This window comes from Onychostoma macrolepis, chromosome 05 (assembly GCF_012432095.1).
Source record: "Onychostoma macrolepis isolate SWU-2019 chromosome 05, ASM1243209v1, whole genome shotgun sequence".
Lineage (NCBI taxonomy): Eukaryota > Metazoa > Chordata > Actinopteri > Cypriniformes > Cyprinidae > Onychostoma > Onychostoma macrolepis.
In genome coordinates this window covers 29552741-29569054 of record NC_081159.1, presented here as the reverse complement: position 1 = coordinate 29569054, position 16314 = coordinate 29552741, and the positions used below count along the sequence as shown (strand labels likewise).

Here is a 16314-nt window from a genome sequence, read left to right as displayed (position 1 = left end):
GTATTAAAAAAGCAAAAAAAAAAAAAAAACTGCCTCTACTATCTTTTTTACAGAAATCAAAAGTCTGTTAATGTTGGTCAAACAGAAAACTGCCTACAATAAAACTTGAATGCTATCTGTGTGAATGACGACAGATTTTTAAAAATGTGGCTGTGCATTAAATTATTTTCCTATTTACAGCACAAATGAAATTCCCTCTCTGGCTGAGCATATTTTTCAATGAAACCGTTTTTTACATTCTTATCCACTGCTATCCTGGTCAAATTACACTGCTAACATCAACTATATTACCAGGTGTAGCTAAACCTCTAGTTAAATGAAGAGAATTTATTTGTAAATGAAATAAAACTCACTCAGATTACTCACCTTGAAATGTTCTTTGTGTCATTCTGGTCATCCTAAAACATGTCTGAACTTGTTCCTTGCTCGTTAAGTGGGGGAGGAGCTTTGAAATCCTGAACTCAAATGGTGTGGAAAAATTAAGTTATCAAGCCAATTTCATTGGGTTGCTACAAAGTAAATATTGTTTTAAACTAATCAACACATATATTTATTTTTAAATTACAAACATTTTTAAATTGACGTAATTATCAACATTATTCTGTCATGACAACTCATTAAAATAATGCTGGCAACTTAAAAGGTTTAATCAAATTAACAATTTAGAATTTTTAATTTACAACAATGTATTAAATTATGTAGTGGTAACAGATCCCTTGAATTATTTTTTACAGTGTTTGTGACAGTATAAAGTGGATTTAAATTCACCAAACTTACCCTTTAATGGTTGTCCCTTTAACTGAACATGACTTTGAACACATAACTTGTATTATCTTAGAGTTATTGACATATAGACATTAATTTGTTGTCAGAAGATGCTCCCCATTGAGTCACAGTCACCTCAGGCTGTTGATAGGATTTTTTTTTTTTGAAACCTTGAAATTTTCTAAAGCTGCTTTGATTGTGAAAAGCAGTGTACCCTTACAACAGTTAACCATGTTTTTACTATGGTAAAACTAGTAATCATAACTGTAGTAATCAGGGTTTTTTAGTTTTTCTCAAACTAATGTTTTGATATCATGGTTCTACAATAGTAATATTTTAGTAATGCTGGAGTAAAACTGTGGTAACCATAGTTTTTGAAACCATGGAGTTTGTAGTTACTATAGGTTTACTACTATGCTGTAGTAAGACCATAGTTATGGTAGTTACTGTGAATTTACTACAACAATCATAGTTAAACCATGGTTAATTTTGTGGTTGACTTTTGTATGGACATATGTGAATTGAATGCTTCTATTTGAAAGTCACATTGGATAAAACAATCTGATACATATACTGTATGCATTTGTATGTTTAATCTGTTCACTGAAAATAAATTTGCAATTGTCATTGTACATTGTTTTTGATCCATTATTGTGTGCAAGGATTTGGTTAGCGTAATCGAACTGATTATGAACCACGGACCGACCGTGGACCGCCATTAAACAGTAATTATAAACCAGCGGCTCGTCAGCGGACCGCTGTCGGAAAAGCGGTGGCTGCCGCTGGTGGTCCGCTGGAATAACGATGAGCAAAACGCCGGTGAACCCGCTGGTCTTATGTTAGCTGGGATATGAATATAAATATGATGAAGACACTCAAAGTGCTTGCTATTTAATTCCTTACGAAAGGCGTATTTATCATCCATTTTTATTTTAATTCAAACATGTATTTTAGATTTTTATAGAAAATATGACAACAATCACATATCTCACACAGAGATCGCACTGTCATAGTTTTTGGGAATATTCATGCACAATTTAAATACAAAATAGCATAAAATCAGATTAAGAAAATAAAACATTTTAGAAGAGAACGCAGCATCCCAGTTGTCTGAACCAATGAGCATTCAGCTGTGTGGTCAGTCGTTTCCCATCATGCTTTTGATCAGCGCAGTTGGTGGAGAGCAACTGCGCGCGACTGCTCAATACAACACAGCCGCCTCGCCGTCGCGAGAGTTTTTTGGCACACGTCAGCATGACATCAGAGCAAGGCGGAAGTAACTTGGACACTTTTCTAACCGGCATGCATCTCGCGCTGATCACCGGTGATCGGTCCTGCGCAGATTTTGCTCATCTCAAACAAGCCTAAGCTGTGTCCGAAATCGCTCACTCATTCACTAATCCCTAGTGTATGGCAGTTGAGTGCACTATATTAGAAAGGAGTGAACGAAATGAAGTGAACGGATTCGGACGGTGACGTGTACACTGCGCGCGAGACTTGGCTGTTGCAAAAACATCTTAGATGTACTTTTATATTTCATGTACCTCATTTTAGAAAATAATATTAATAGTAATAACACTTAAAATGACTATTGTAATCAGCTTTGTGGTTTCATTGATGGTATTCATTTGTTCTGGTCATAAGCATTAATACTATTAAAATATTGTCAACAAAAATAAACTCACATTAGCACATATTAATAATTGTATGTATTTATTGTTTGTAGTATCTTGAAACTCTCCCGTACTCAAATAAGATGGCCGTAGAGCGCCCTCAGGCGACCGTTAATTTGACATCAGAATGAATACATACCAACGAACATTTTTAAAAATCCACCAAATTCATAATTTGTGCAAATTAAACAGCATCTCTTGTTCAAACTCGCTTGCTCCCGCTCGCTCTAACAGCTCGGTTCTCCGCATTGGATTGTGGGAAATAGTGCTTCAGCGAGTGTACATCGGTTGTACATCGGTTGTACACTCGAAATCAGAATGCATTGTGGGTAAAAAGTAGTGAACGAATGTAGGGAATGAAGTCGTTCACTCAGAATTCGGGCAGCACTACAAAATGGCTGACACCCGATATAGTGCACTAGTTGATAGGGAGCGGTTTCGGACACAGCTGTTTCCACGTGTCGGCGGAAATGAAACGCCCCTTTTCACTGATTGGTCATGCAACGATCAAATGGTGCAGTCATCATGTCGTCTTTAGTTTTGTGCAACAGAATAAGAGTCCTAAAGCGTTTATTGCAACTCCTGTGTTCATCTCCCTCTCATTAAACAACCAGACTTACAAATGGTTTGACACAAACCATACTGGGGCAGCGCCTAGACAGGGCTATGGAGTCAATTTAATGCCGCATATATATGCAAAAGAAAATAAAGAATTGCAAAAGAAAATGAAGTATTGCAAGAAGAAAATAAGTTTTGCAAACAAAAATAAAGAATTGTAAAAAGAAAATGAAGTATTGCAAAAAGAAAATAAGTTTTGCAAACAAAAATAAAGAATTGCAAAATATAAATAAAACAGAGCAAAAGCAATGATTTTGCAATACATATTTTCCATGGCCATATCTACTAATTTATTTGCAATGCAGCTTTTATTTTGCGTTTCAGTCATGTTTGAGCTTGCGATACCGTTTTCCCCTTTGCGCGTCTCACTTTGTGGCACTGTTTTGACATGGGGGTGGAGTCAGGGGACGGGGGCGTGTCCAACAGGCCTGGGCATGCCTCCCTGGAAGTGACGTCATCGGCCCGAGACGCAGATCACAGTTGATCCAGGCACCGTCAGTAAGTGTGTACCCTCTTAATGCGATTATAGAGATTTTGGCGATATTGCGATTATGCTTTACCTCATGTAAACGCAATACTTCGATCTAAATAATGCGATTAAGCTCATAATCGCAGCAAGCATAATCGTATTAACATAGGTGGCGTACACCGATTTTAATCGGAATATACAGGCATGTAAACCTTAATCGCAGTATTGCCGCTCTGACCAAAGTGCGCATGCGCTTGTGACATATATGAATAACGTGACACGCACCTGTAATAATACGAAGATTAGAAACGATGGAGGGGAAGAAAGCATCGCATTCTGAGGAAAACGCAAGCTGCCAGCAGTCTCCTTTACCCTCATCCAGAAACGGCGAGTAGAACGCGACGGCAGTTTAGGCAAATATTCCATCATATTTCTATGGCGCCGAAAAAGCGTGGAATACAGCGATACAAAATCATTATGCATTAGACGTAAATAAATTAAAACAGCGACTAGTAACACTGCTCTTTCTGAGTCCATCATTTGTGCTGTCCAGTGGGGTATGTGAATAATGGCAGTAAAAAAATTAACCACAATTCTTAGCGAATAATAAGAATAATGGAAATTGCATGTAAACGGGAGTAAGAGCTTTGCTCTTGACATGTAAACACCATAATGCGATTAAGTCCTTACTCTGATTATTGGAAATAATCGCAATATTCGTGCGCATGTAAACGCAGTCATTGAGCAGAGGCATGCGGATGGATCGTTTCCTTTTATTCACTAGCTTTAAAACATGCATGTTTTCATTTTATTAACAAATGTATGTGTGTATTAGCAGCGTTTGCTCAAGTTAAAGAAGTTGTTAATATGAACATCTGCTGTTTATTTCTCTCAATGTGTGCACACTTTTATAGCATTAAAATGTGTATTGTTTCATTTGGTTAACTAAATGTGCATTAATAGTGCTTGTTTAAAATCTCTTAATCTGTGCACAGTGCTCTTTGTTTACATTAGTTCAGAGTTACTGCTAGTTTTAATGTAAAAGAATGCAATTAACTTCACAAACTATACATCATTAAAAAGGTCTAAGACTCAAGCTTCATATCCATCTCGACTTCGTTTTTCATTTACATAACTCCTGAGCTGCTGCGCAATAAAACTGCTAGGTCGGTCCCGAATTATTGTATAATTATTGTATAAAAAAAACGTAATTCATTATTGTATTATAGATATTCTCATTCAATTTAGGTCTACTGTCCACTTAAACAATATGTCATCAAGTTTCTAATTTTATGTACCTGTACTATTTATGTAAATGCTGCGTAACTTTCATGTGTTTGATGGGCGCGCGCTTTGAACATTCGAGGCGCATTTCAACTGGAGTGGAGGGAGTTTCCATGGATACGGGGCTGCAACTCAGCTGACAAGTAGCAAAAAACAACTCCGTCTCTCACTGTTGTTTTTACTGCTTTCAGGTAAATTTAGTCCCTAAAATTACACAAATAATACATAAAACTGTCCCTGACACTTTCTTACATGTAATTGACACGCTTCTGTCGAATATTTAATTTACAGAAATGGTTCAGTGTCATCGGAAAAAGTCTAGCATCACAACCGTGAGCTAACCAGAGGCTAACTATAAGAGGAGGTAAGCTAGCGATTTGAGCTCTTATTTATGAAAGTTTGGGATTTGAATCACAGATTATATGTAGATGAGTAATTTTTATAGCTTTGTAAATGTTTTGCTGGCAACTTGTTAATGGATGAATTGAAATAAGCTAATTAATTTAACCTAAAAGTATGCACTGTAACGTTACTGTTAATCAACTTAAAGTTACATGAACTAAAATGGGCTGAAGCTAACGTTATTTCAAACACATTTTTATCTTTCATTGTAGACAAATATTGATAAAAATTGTACTGTGATTTTAGGAATGTCAGAAAAATCCCTCGAATGCTGCTGAGAGACCCTTTTTCTGTTAGTAAACAATGTGACGTTTTTCTGTGGGCGGGGCTTAGCTGGAGGCAGAAAGATTCCACTGACCGCTTCACTAACGCTAGCTATGAAGTTTGTTTACCTTGTTTTTTTAACAATGGCTGGAGAAAATCCGATTTTACCTGCATATGCAAGGTCACTCACTGTGCAGGGCCATTATTGTTATTTAAATAAATTAACTTTAACGGACAAAGTCAGATTGGCCGACCCTATGCTCATGGATGGACGAACTGTCAGGATTAATGTTACCTCCGATTGAGTGACTCGTTAGAGAAACCTAACGAGTAGTAAAGAGAAACTCACCTGTGTCTATCTAGTCATGAAGATGTACATTTAAACTTCAGCAGGCTATTTTTACAGCTAAACGTTACGTGAGAGTGAACTGCATGGGCCAAAATACAAAAAGTTAAACATTCAATGTGATGATATATTATTTGAAGATGTATGTATCATGTAATGGCCAAATAGTTATTTTAAAATATATACATCCTGTAAATTATGTAAGTTAAATTTACAATACTTTACATACAGTACATTTAAAGGAAGATGTGAATATTTTCTAGAAATAAAAATTCCAGAAATTAATTTTGAACTTTCTGTATTTGATTATTCTTTCTTACTAAGTTCTTAGAAAGTCCAGCCACTATCAATCACAACAATATATATTACAGATTATTAAGCATATACATCGTCAGTTTGTTGTTTTACACACATGCACACAGACATTATTTCATAGTTGTGAGATGCATAAGAAATCTTTAGACACGTAACAAACCATAATCCATAACAACAAAAGACAATACTTTATTTAACCTTTTCTGATAAGAAGTGTGCGCTGCAAACGCGAGCATTTTTGACGATAGTTTCTGTCAAGTCCGCTCGTTTTATCGCGTTTAACCACAGCTGTCGTCGGTTTTTTTTGTCTGCGAGTGGCAGCAGGTATGCGTTAAAATTTCAAATTGGAGCCTGTACTACATAGATTCTTGCATCCAACATCACAACAAGATGATATTTTAAGCTCCTTGTGTAGCCGAATCTGCGCTCGTTTGAATGGGCCGCCTCCAGTTTTCCGTTTGTTTTGCCTCCAGCTAACGCGGTGACGTAATCGTGACGTCGGCGCAAAAAGGGTCTATTGGAAACATAGGCGATCTGAGAAAGCATATTAAATAACTTCATATGCATTTTTCCCAATATATTTCACCTATATCATCATGCATCTTTAAAACCTAAAAACGTAAATCCTTGTTTCTTAAGATTTTTTGTATTTTCTGTACATTATTCTTTCTCATTTCTGCATTTCACCTCTGCTGTAGTTTATTTCTAATAAACCTAACATTGTATACTACATATTGTTGGCTCTGTGACAGATTGTTTATGTTCCTATATTCTTCCATGCTGATGGCCGTGCAGCAGAGTTGGAGGGGACCTCTTGTCGAAGAACATCTCCAAGACACTATGAGCATCTGACTAGTAAGTAAAACCTCAAACATTCAAAAGTTCATCAGATATAAAAAAAAATATATCAAATAAATATAAAATATTTTTGGAGTCCTGTATGTCTTACAAGGCCGTCTCGTTTAACACTGCATGAGGACACTACAACCAGAGAGGTACAACATAATTCAAAACGAGACACAGATGATAATAAAAAAAGTGCTTATGCAGGTTGCCAGATTAACGACACCAACAGAAATGAGCGCACATGACCATGAATGAAATGAAATACGCTGTGTTTTCCGCCAACTGGCAACCCGGGGTGCCGAAATACAATTGGGTAAACTGGCAGTGGGCGGGTTTCACAAACCATAATAAACACAGACATTCCGGGCCGGAATGCACATTTTCAAAGAAGAATAACTGACTGTAGCATTGTTTTTCAGATAAACAAGTATGATAACTTAGCATGTTTCTTAAATATCTGCAAACATATTATGGTATTTTTATGCTTTAGTAGAGTCAAAATTCTACATACAGCACCTTTAATGCAGCCTACACTAATCCATAATGGTCAGTAAGCTAAAAAAAAAAAGCCTGCACTGACAACAAAAATTAGAAGGTAGTAAATATTTGGGTGGTGTAATATTATAATACAATGTCATTAATCAATATATTAGGATAACCCACGTTATTTAAATTACTAAAATAGCCAATAGACAATAATGAGCAATAATAATTCTCCACACTGCATAGGATGATGCTATGACAAATTCAAACACACAGCTTCACCTAGGCCCAATTAATTTGTTTAGTTATATCATTTATAATTTGAATAATAGAACACCGCCAATAAACTTCGGGTAATCAAAAAAAAATGTTTTATTCATTACATCATATTTTTTTTTATTCAGGAAACAGCCAGACTAGAATTATAGCAACACAGTAGCGAACAATAAACGATATGGCAAGACAAAAATTAAATAATAAAACCAAAGTTTGACCAATTATGAGTAACATTAGGCTAAAATATCTAAATATGATGTCTGGATCACTGTCAGATGAGCCGTCAGATGCTGAGCCGACCCAGGACACATAACTTACCATCAGACTCTCCATCACTCATGGCATTTAGTGTTTCTAATAACCTACCTTCCATAAATCGTCTTCTTTTAGTCATTTTGACATTATTTTTGAAACTGATAACCGCTAAATCGGTGAGTGAAAGGTATTGCCTAGAAATGTACGATGTTAAAACACAAGCGTCAAGAAAATGACAGCGTGAAAATACATGCATTATATAGCGAGTAAATTTGATCCGTGCGGGGCTTATAGGTCTAAAAGCTCAGGTTTTTTTATCTGGTTTTATCTAAATAATTTTTAACAACATTGCATTGTAAATTACATAATTTTAGTAAAAGCCAATGACTGGGAGACTTGAATGTTTTGTTGAAAATCTGTTATGTACATTTGAAAAACAGCCACAGGTCAAATTTACCCTGTGGCGGTTCTAGTGTTAAAACTTAAAATCTTATTTGCACTCTTGAAAACTGTTCACCAAAGACTAAATTTCAGTCCAGCAGAATTTTCTGCACACTTCACCACCAAGATCAAAATGAGCGTTGTGAATGTAAAAGCTTCACATTACATTTATAACAATCATTGTTGATGTTTGAATTGTATTTCAGGGCTGTTTGTGAAGACAGAAAATCAAGAGATGTTGTGACAACCTGGACAGAATTCAGCTCCTGATCCACCTTCCACACCAGACTTCTTACTCGCAAGGACTGCTGTCTACTGGCATATTATGTGTTCTCTTCAGTTAGGTGCATGGAGATATTACCTGATTTTTAGATATAATGAAAACTATATCATATATATGAAGAGTTCAGATGCAAAAGCTTCTAAATGCCATCTGAAATTTTCTTCTAAAATGAGCATTTTTCTCAAGCTCCTATATTTAGAGGCTTTTGCATCTGAACTCTTCATATATATATATATATATATTGCCAAACAATTTCCATGAGTACAAATCTTAATGTTTAAGCATATAATGATATTCTAGGGAATTGTGTGCTTCTAATTTTAAAGCAACAGTTTGGACAGGAGCCTTTTCTATTCTAACATGACGATGCCTCTGTGTATAAGGCAGGGTTAAAAAAAAAAAGATTGATTTAGTCAGTGTGGAAGAACTTGACTGGTCTGCAGAAAGCCAAGTCCTAATCCAAGCTGAACACCTCTGGCGTGACTTTAAATGCAGACTTTGAGCCAAAAACTCTGTACCAAACACCAATTTGATTGGTTGAATAGAGGAGAATGTGATTAGTTGAGAAATTGTACATAGTTAATGATGGATCTTAAATATTTAAATACAATGTGTTGTATGCCTACTAAGACTTGCATATTTGTGCATAATATTTTGACCCTGGATGCTTACAGAAGGATAATCTTTCATTTATGTGCCAGAAACATCATAAACATTCATAATTTTGTTGGTTCATGCTGAACTGGTGTTGATAAATGTACTCTTTATATTAATAAGTCAGTTTATATTGTCGCTGTTTTTAAGTTACATTGTCTGGAGAGTTTTCCAGTTTTTCAATGTCCAAATGTTGTTTGTATTCTATTTATTATGAAGGGGCAAATTATAATCTCGATAATGAAAACATTTACATGTGTGGAGATTTAATTTATTTACATAAAGTTTGAGTAAATGGGAATATATTCTATGAAAGATGTTTAAGTTTATTTAATTGAATATCTCAATGCTTTAAAATATATTTGCATTTATAGAAATCTAATATATTTACATGTACAGAAATGTAATATGTTAACAAATATTAGAAATTAATATATGGACAAATATTGCAAATTAATATATTTACATAGTCTGATATCTAAATGTAGGCTATTTACATATAAAGGAAATAAATATATGTAAATAATTCTGATAAAAATATATTTACATATAGTTAATATATGTGAAAAATATTAAAAGCGGCCAAAATCAAATATTTAAATATATTTTTAATATATATTTCAAAATATATTTACATATATTGTATAAAATATATTTTCTTCTATTTGAATTTAAGATATTTAAATACATCAAAATATATTTATTAAAAATATATTTTGATCTATGTGACTTCTGTATGGGATGGTTTATGTATTTTTGGTCAAACAGACTTGAGCAAGTTTCCAAACTATATTTATAATTATTTAAATATATTGTGTGAATCTTTGCAGTGTGTATGAAATTAGAATGAAAAGCTTTTCCCCTCTGCATTCTGATATATCATTAAACCCTTAATAAAGTGCTTTGTTGTTGAGTGAGAATTTTCTCTGTGAAAGTGTAAATGTACAATATAGATATACTGTATATTTAAATTCTAAGAAAATTATTTTTCCAATTGGCATAATTGTTAAAAAGTTTTTCTTTAGAAAATGAAGCATCTCATCCGTGCACTGCAGATTTATGGACATCTCATTGTTAGAATGTTTTTTTTATTTTATTTTTTTTTCCATTTTCTTATTTATTTATTTTTTATGCCGTCCGATTGCAAATCATGTACAGCAAGTTTTATTAGTTACTGAAAACACGAAATATGCACCGAAAATCATAGTTTACATCTCAGTGTTGACGTTTAAGCTCAATTGCAATATTAACAATTTCCAAAGTGAATGCTTGCTTGGACATTTAACGACGATCGACCGTTGAAAGGTACGCCGGTGAAACCGGGTCACAATATCAACGGCAGAAATGCCGGCTGGGATGGTTGTATCTTTAACAATGAACATAATCATAAACATCATAGTTTGAGATTATCTGCATAGAAAAAAGTTAAATGACAAGGGTAAATATCTTTAAATAATTCATCACAATGCATAAAAACATTGTATTTTGTAATATTGTAATGCATTTATTTATTGTTTGTTTGTTATAGCCTAAGTCTGAGGGATGAAACGAGGGTTCAATTCGAAAAGAAAAAGACGAAAACATAAAGTATATTTAAGCCACTTTTGGAAATTCATTCATATTGTTTATCAGTTCATACCATTATTTATCAAAAGAACTTTACCATAAGTTTAGAAGTTTCAATCGGGTGTCAAGTGCAAACGGCTTCAGCTAAAACGTGTTCATAAAAAGGCAAATAAATATGACCACGTGATATACAAACTGATTAACTAAGCCAATCTGGCAGGTGCTCTTCCCAGTCAAAACGAAGCGCCACGCGACTGCTGATCTATTGGAAATAAAATTAAATGAGATAAAATAAAACAAAACACTTGAGTTCATCGGGATAATTTTTTTTAGAGAATTGGTACTCCCATTTTTGTTGTAGGCTACTCAAAATTTATACACAGTTGACTGTCTTTATGGTGATGTGTCACGTTTCTTTGCTGTGGTAAGTTTTTAGTTGTCCCTAATAATGATAATTTTGCATAGGCCTGTATTTCGAAGACGTTGTATTGCTAAGATTATTTCTGATATCTTTTTGCGTTGCATTTTACCTGTAAATGTAAAAATTTAAATTTATGAAATTTTGCGTTTTTCAGGTTACTACTGTTTGGTTTATGTCCTGTCTCTGTTCCTGATTCCATACCTATTGGTAAGAAAATGCAGTTCTTAAAAGTTCAAGTCGTTTTAATGGTGTTTTTTTTTTTTTTTTTTTTAAATAAACAGTTGCATTACATGAGCAATACAAGGAAAAGATGTGTTTGTTTCTCAGGTATGTTCAGGATAGAGTGCCATGATCGTCATTTCTGGTTGTCTGTCAGCTCAAATTTCCTTGGCCACAAATTTAGGTTTGATGTTCAAGGTATTCAGTTTTTATTAGGATCTCTCTCTCTCTCTGTGTTACAATCGCTTTGTATTGACTGGATGATTTGTTCTTGTCAAAATGTAAGACATCTGCATAACTGATTTGGCCCTGGTCCTGGTCTGAAGCTTGATGTGTGAGTGAATGAAAGTAATCTGTGACAGTTTTGCCATTTGACTTCTGCAATTCATTGTAAAGTCACCACAACACTTAATGACCAACAAATGACACCTCAATAACAGAACAAAACAACTACTTAATCATAATTTTATTGACCTTAATCAAAAGATGAAAGTAGACTGACTTGTGGTGCAAAAAAAAAAAAAAAAATCGGTGTTTAAATGTTCAACATTGCCCTGATTACCCCAATTCATTGTGTATATTTTAGTTGAAATTATGTAATTGTCTTTACTTTTACAGCAGACTCTGAAGTCCATGAGGTTTCTGGTCAGTGGGCAGCAGAGTGTGGCTATATTATGGCTCTTGACTCCTGGGGTGACCTACTGCTGCGTGTTTCCTATCTGGCCTGTCTGGTGGAGAACCAGGTGAGAGACACTCGAGAAAGGTCACCTAAAATGTGTCTCTTCCAAACATTGGTTAACTGTAAAAGGTTTAACACAGCATTAAATGTGACTGTTTTACAGTAAGTGTAATTTTTGCAAGTGAAAACTATGAATTACCATATAATTTGTGGAAAACAGCAAATATTTCCAGAAATCCTTGTGGCATATGATTTATTTTATTTAAATGTTGTTGTTTTTTATTTTGTTATCAGTAATTTTTTGTTTTGTTTTAGTTTATTGCATTATTTTAGTGTTGTGTGTTCCCTTGAAGGTGTTTTGACTTCATGTGTATGTCCCTGTGCACTGTCTATATATGAGTATTGGCCATGTTTTATGGTCATTTGCCTTTTGTTTTACCACCTGTAGTGTCATGGTGGTTATTAGTACATTTAAAAAAATGTGGTTTTGGAAATTCAAGTAAATAGTTTTTTGTTTGTAAAGATTATATCACTTGATGAAATGTACGTTTATAAGTTGTGAAATATACAGGCACCAATATTCCATCACATAATATATGAAGCATTGTTAGCATATTGTTTTTTACAGTGAATTTCCATCAACCACAGCTGCTGTTTTTTTTTTTTTTTTTTTTATTATTAACAGGATATTTTTTAAAGTTACATTGTATGGTAATTGATCAACTTTAGAGCACAACAGTTAGCAGTGTTGATTATTTGTTGTTTTAGAGGGAGACTGAATTTCGGTTGATGGTGTGGTTTATAAATCAGGACTCAAATGAGGAGGAGAAATCCTACCCTTTACTACTCACCTGCCCTCTCCAGGTCCCATGGGCACCTCGGGAGCTTGTCTGTGAGCAGAACTATATGGAGGTGAAACAAATCTTTTATCTTTTGTATTATGAAGTGTAAATTTCCTGATATAAACATTATGTGGAAACACAAGTCCCATGATGCTCCCCACCCCCAGGTGTCTGTGCTGAAACTGCTGCCTCCTGATAATCACATAGGCACAGCATGGGTAACACCAGCTCCTGTGGTAAGAGACTGTGTGTGAATTTTTACTGTTTGGATTTAATGAATCTGAATTATCCACTTCCTGTCATTGCTAGCAGCACCTGTGAACTGAATTAATAGAATTAACTTCAAATAAGTGATCAAAAACTTGGATAAATCCTAAGCCAGACTTGCGCCATTGATTAAACTAGGCTTGCTATGTAACCAGAGGAGAACTGGCTCTTCTCGCGTAGAACGGGGTACTGCCAAGTTTTTTTTTTTTTTTTTTTAATCTGTTACAACAAAAACCTCTGGCTTGCTCACTGAAGGATTAAATCATTATGTGTTGCCTTTTTAGCAGCTCCCTGTTTAACTTAACTGGGTGATATGACCTCAATATTATAAGTCACTTTCAATCACAGTAAGGAACGACATCACATAGTAATGCCACAAATTTTAATTAAAGCCATAACCTATATTTCTCAAAATTGTAGCTTAAATGAGTGCTAATATTATATGGAAAATGTTAAACTCTCATCAGGCTGTTTGACAGCTAGCTACTGTATTTTTCACTTAATACAACTGAATTGTATCTTACATTTAATCATTTAGCAGACGCTTTTATCCAAAGCGACTTACAAATGAGGACAGTGGAAGCAATCAAAACCAACAAAGGAGCAATAAAATGCAAGTGCTATAACAAGTCTCAGTTAGCTCGGTTAGCCCAACGCAGTACACGTATCAAGCTTTTTTTTTTTTTTTTTAATTATTCTATCTGTTTTTTCTTAAATTTTTTATTTAGAGCAAGCTAGTGTTACAGGCCTTTTTTTGCTTTTGTTAATTGTATAATGAATATAAAGAAAAGGGCAAACAAAAAGAATATAGAAGCTAGTGTTAGTTTAAGAAAGAAAAGAAAGCAAGCAGTTTGTAAAGGAATAGAGAGTAAGTCTAAAAGGGGCAATTTTTTTTTTCTTAAAGAATAAAATTAGAATAGAGAGTGCTAGAGTTAGTGTCAAATAAAGATGGAAGAGATGTGTTTTTAGCCAATTCTTGAAGATGGCTAAGGACTCCGTTGCTCTGATTGAGTTGGGCAGGTCATTCCACCAGGAGGGAACATTTAAAATAAAAGTCCGTGAAAGTGATTTTGTGCCTCTTTGGGATAGCACAATAAAGAGATGTTCACTTGCAGAATGCAAGCTTCTAGAGGGCACATAAGTCTGAAGTAATGAATTTAGGTAAAGGGGTGCAGAGCCAGTGGTGGTTTTGTAGGCAATCATTAATGCCTTGAATTTTATGGGAGCAGCTATTGGTAGCCAGTGCAAATTTTAATTTTTATATTACACGCACAAAGAAAACAAGTATATATAGAATGTTAGAAAACGAAAAGAGAGTGCAAGTGATAGAGAGTCTGAAGTGTTTTATCTTTGTTAATGCTTTCTGAGAATTGCTTACTCTTGCTTAGTCGTGTCTAAGCAAGCAAGTGAGTTTGAGCGTTGAGCAATCCAATCATATTTGAATTGATACTTTTTTAGAATTGCTTATTTTAACTTTGAACAAAACTGGCTGATATTTAATACTTTTTATAGAAAAATATTTACCAATAAATATCTCTCAATTGCCTGAACACTCAGACATGTACCTAAATCACTGTGTACCTAAATCACTGCATTATGTGTTGGCAACACTAATTACAGTACAGCTAGATCTAAAATCCGGAGGATCACCATATTGTTCTATTTTAAAGCATTATAGATATAGCATTATGATTTTCTGTAAAGCTACTTTGAAATAATGCATGTTGTTGCTTTACAAATAAATTGATTTGACTATGTTGGGACACTCAAACAGATTGTAGTTCTTTTTGTTTCTGCTGTTGGTGCACATTTTACCTTTAGAGTAAAAACTAAATCAAAATGGACGACAATTTATTTTTATGGAATATTGCCGTGTACTGTAAATGATTTATCAGTGCACATCATTATCTTTTTAATTCATCTGCCCTCAATCTTTACTCAAAATAACTTCTCCACTTTGCTACCACATCTTATCTCTTCTCTGATAACGGTTCACTGGTGTGTGGATAGGACGGTAACCTGTCACTCAAATGCAATCGCAAATGACAATGTCAAGTCAGGTCACCTTTATTTATTTAGCACTTTATACAGTACAGATTGTGTCAAAGCACTTAACAGTATCAAATTGGAAGATAGAGTGTCAGTAATGTATAATGATAAGATTAAACACTCAATTTTCAGTTAAAGGCATTTCATTATTGAATTCAGAGATGTAATTGTCTAGCTCAGTTTAGTTTAAATAGTATCTGTGCAATCAAATCGGCGATAATCGCTAGAAATTAAGTGTCCCCAACTGAGCAAGCCAGAGGCGACAGCGGCAAGGAACCAAAACTCCCTCTGTGACAGAATAGAGAAAAAAAAACCTTGGGAGAAACCAGGCTCAGTCTGGGGTCAGTTCTCCTCTGGCCAGACGAAACCCGCAGTTCAAAAGTTTCTATTTCTATTTTTTTATTTTGTTGCAATTTCTAACAATAATAGTATTATGTAGTTAGGTATTTTATAAAATTTTTAGTTAATTTGTTATATTTTTAGTTTTATTGTATTTAATCGAGGTCATCACTGGGGATATGTCTCTGGGGGTCATCTAGGTGTCCTGGTCTCCGCTGACGATCAGGGCTGTAGACATCATCTCTTGGTGCTGATCCACCATCTGATCGGATACGGACTGAGAAACAGACTAGGAAAGAAACAGACAAATATTAGCGTAGATGCCATTCTACTTGCGATGTAACGAGTACATCGTGTGTTATGGGGAGTGTTCCCGGTTCCGGTTGATCTAATTAATGCAGCCTAATAATCCTTTAACGGATTTGAATAATAGAAGCGTATTAGTGTGTTATGTGTAAGCCAGGCTAAAGAGATGGGTCTTTAATCTAGATTTAAACTGACAGAGTGTGTCTGCCTCCTGAACAGTGTTAGGTAGGTTGTTCCAGAGTTTGGGTGCTA

The 16314-nt window shown here is 34.6% G+C and overlaps 1 protein-coding gene and 1 long non-coding RNA gene across 9 annotated transcripts in view; both read left to right on the top strand.

The window, feature by feature from the left end:
- Positions 1 to 3514: 3514 nt before the first annotated feature.
- LOC131541150 (uncharacterized) lies at positions 3515 to 8888 on the top strand. 3 transcript variants are annotated; one of them, XR_009271415.1, is made up of 5 exons: positions 3515 to 3554; positions 4892 to 5000; positions 5101 to 5173; positions 6889 to 6991; positions 8644 to 8888. It is a non-coding gene; the product is annotated as an uncharacterized LOC131541150 (long non-coding RNA). The 3 variants fall into 3 exon arrangements; XR_009271414.1 differs by lacking the exon at positions 3515 to 3554 and having other exon boundaries at positions 3566 to 5000; positions 6932 to 6991; XR_009271413.1 differs by lacking the exon at positions 3515 to 3554 and having other exon boundaries at positions 3566 to 5000.
- Positions 8889 to 11152: 2264 nt separating this feature from the next.
- Positions 11153 to 16314, top strand: part of LOC131540469 (uncharacterized) — a 28113-nt gene continuing 22951 nt past the window's right edge. For 3 of the 6 annotated variants that reach the window (XM_058775310.1, XM_058775311.1, XM_058775306.1), the window contains exons 1-6: positions 11153 to 11364; positions 11516 to 11568; positions 11689 to 11778; positions 12199 to 12323; positions 13028 to 13171; positions 13269 to 13337. In XM_058775310.1, the coding sequence (XP_058631293.1) occupies positions 11336 to 11364; positions 11516 to 11568; positions 11689 to 11778; positions 12199 to 12323; positions 13028 to 13171; positions 13269 to 13337 (510 nt within the window). In that variant the 5' untranslated portion in view covers positions 11153 to 11335. The remainder of the gene's footprint in view (positions 11365 to 11515; positions 11569 to 11688; positions 11779 to 12198; positions 12324 to 13027; positions 13172 to 13268; positions 13338 to 16314) is intronic. The other 3 variants (XM_058775309.1, XM_058775307.1, XM_058775308.1) reach the window with 3 other exon arrangements.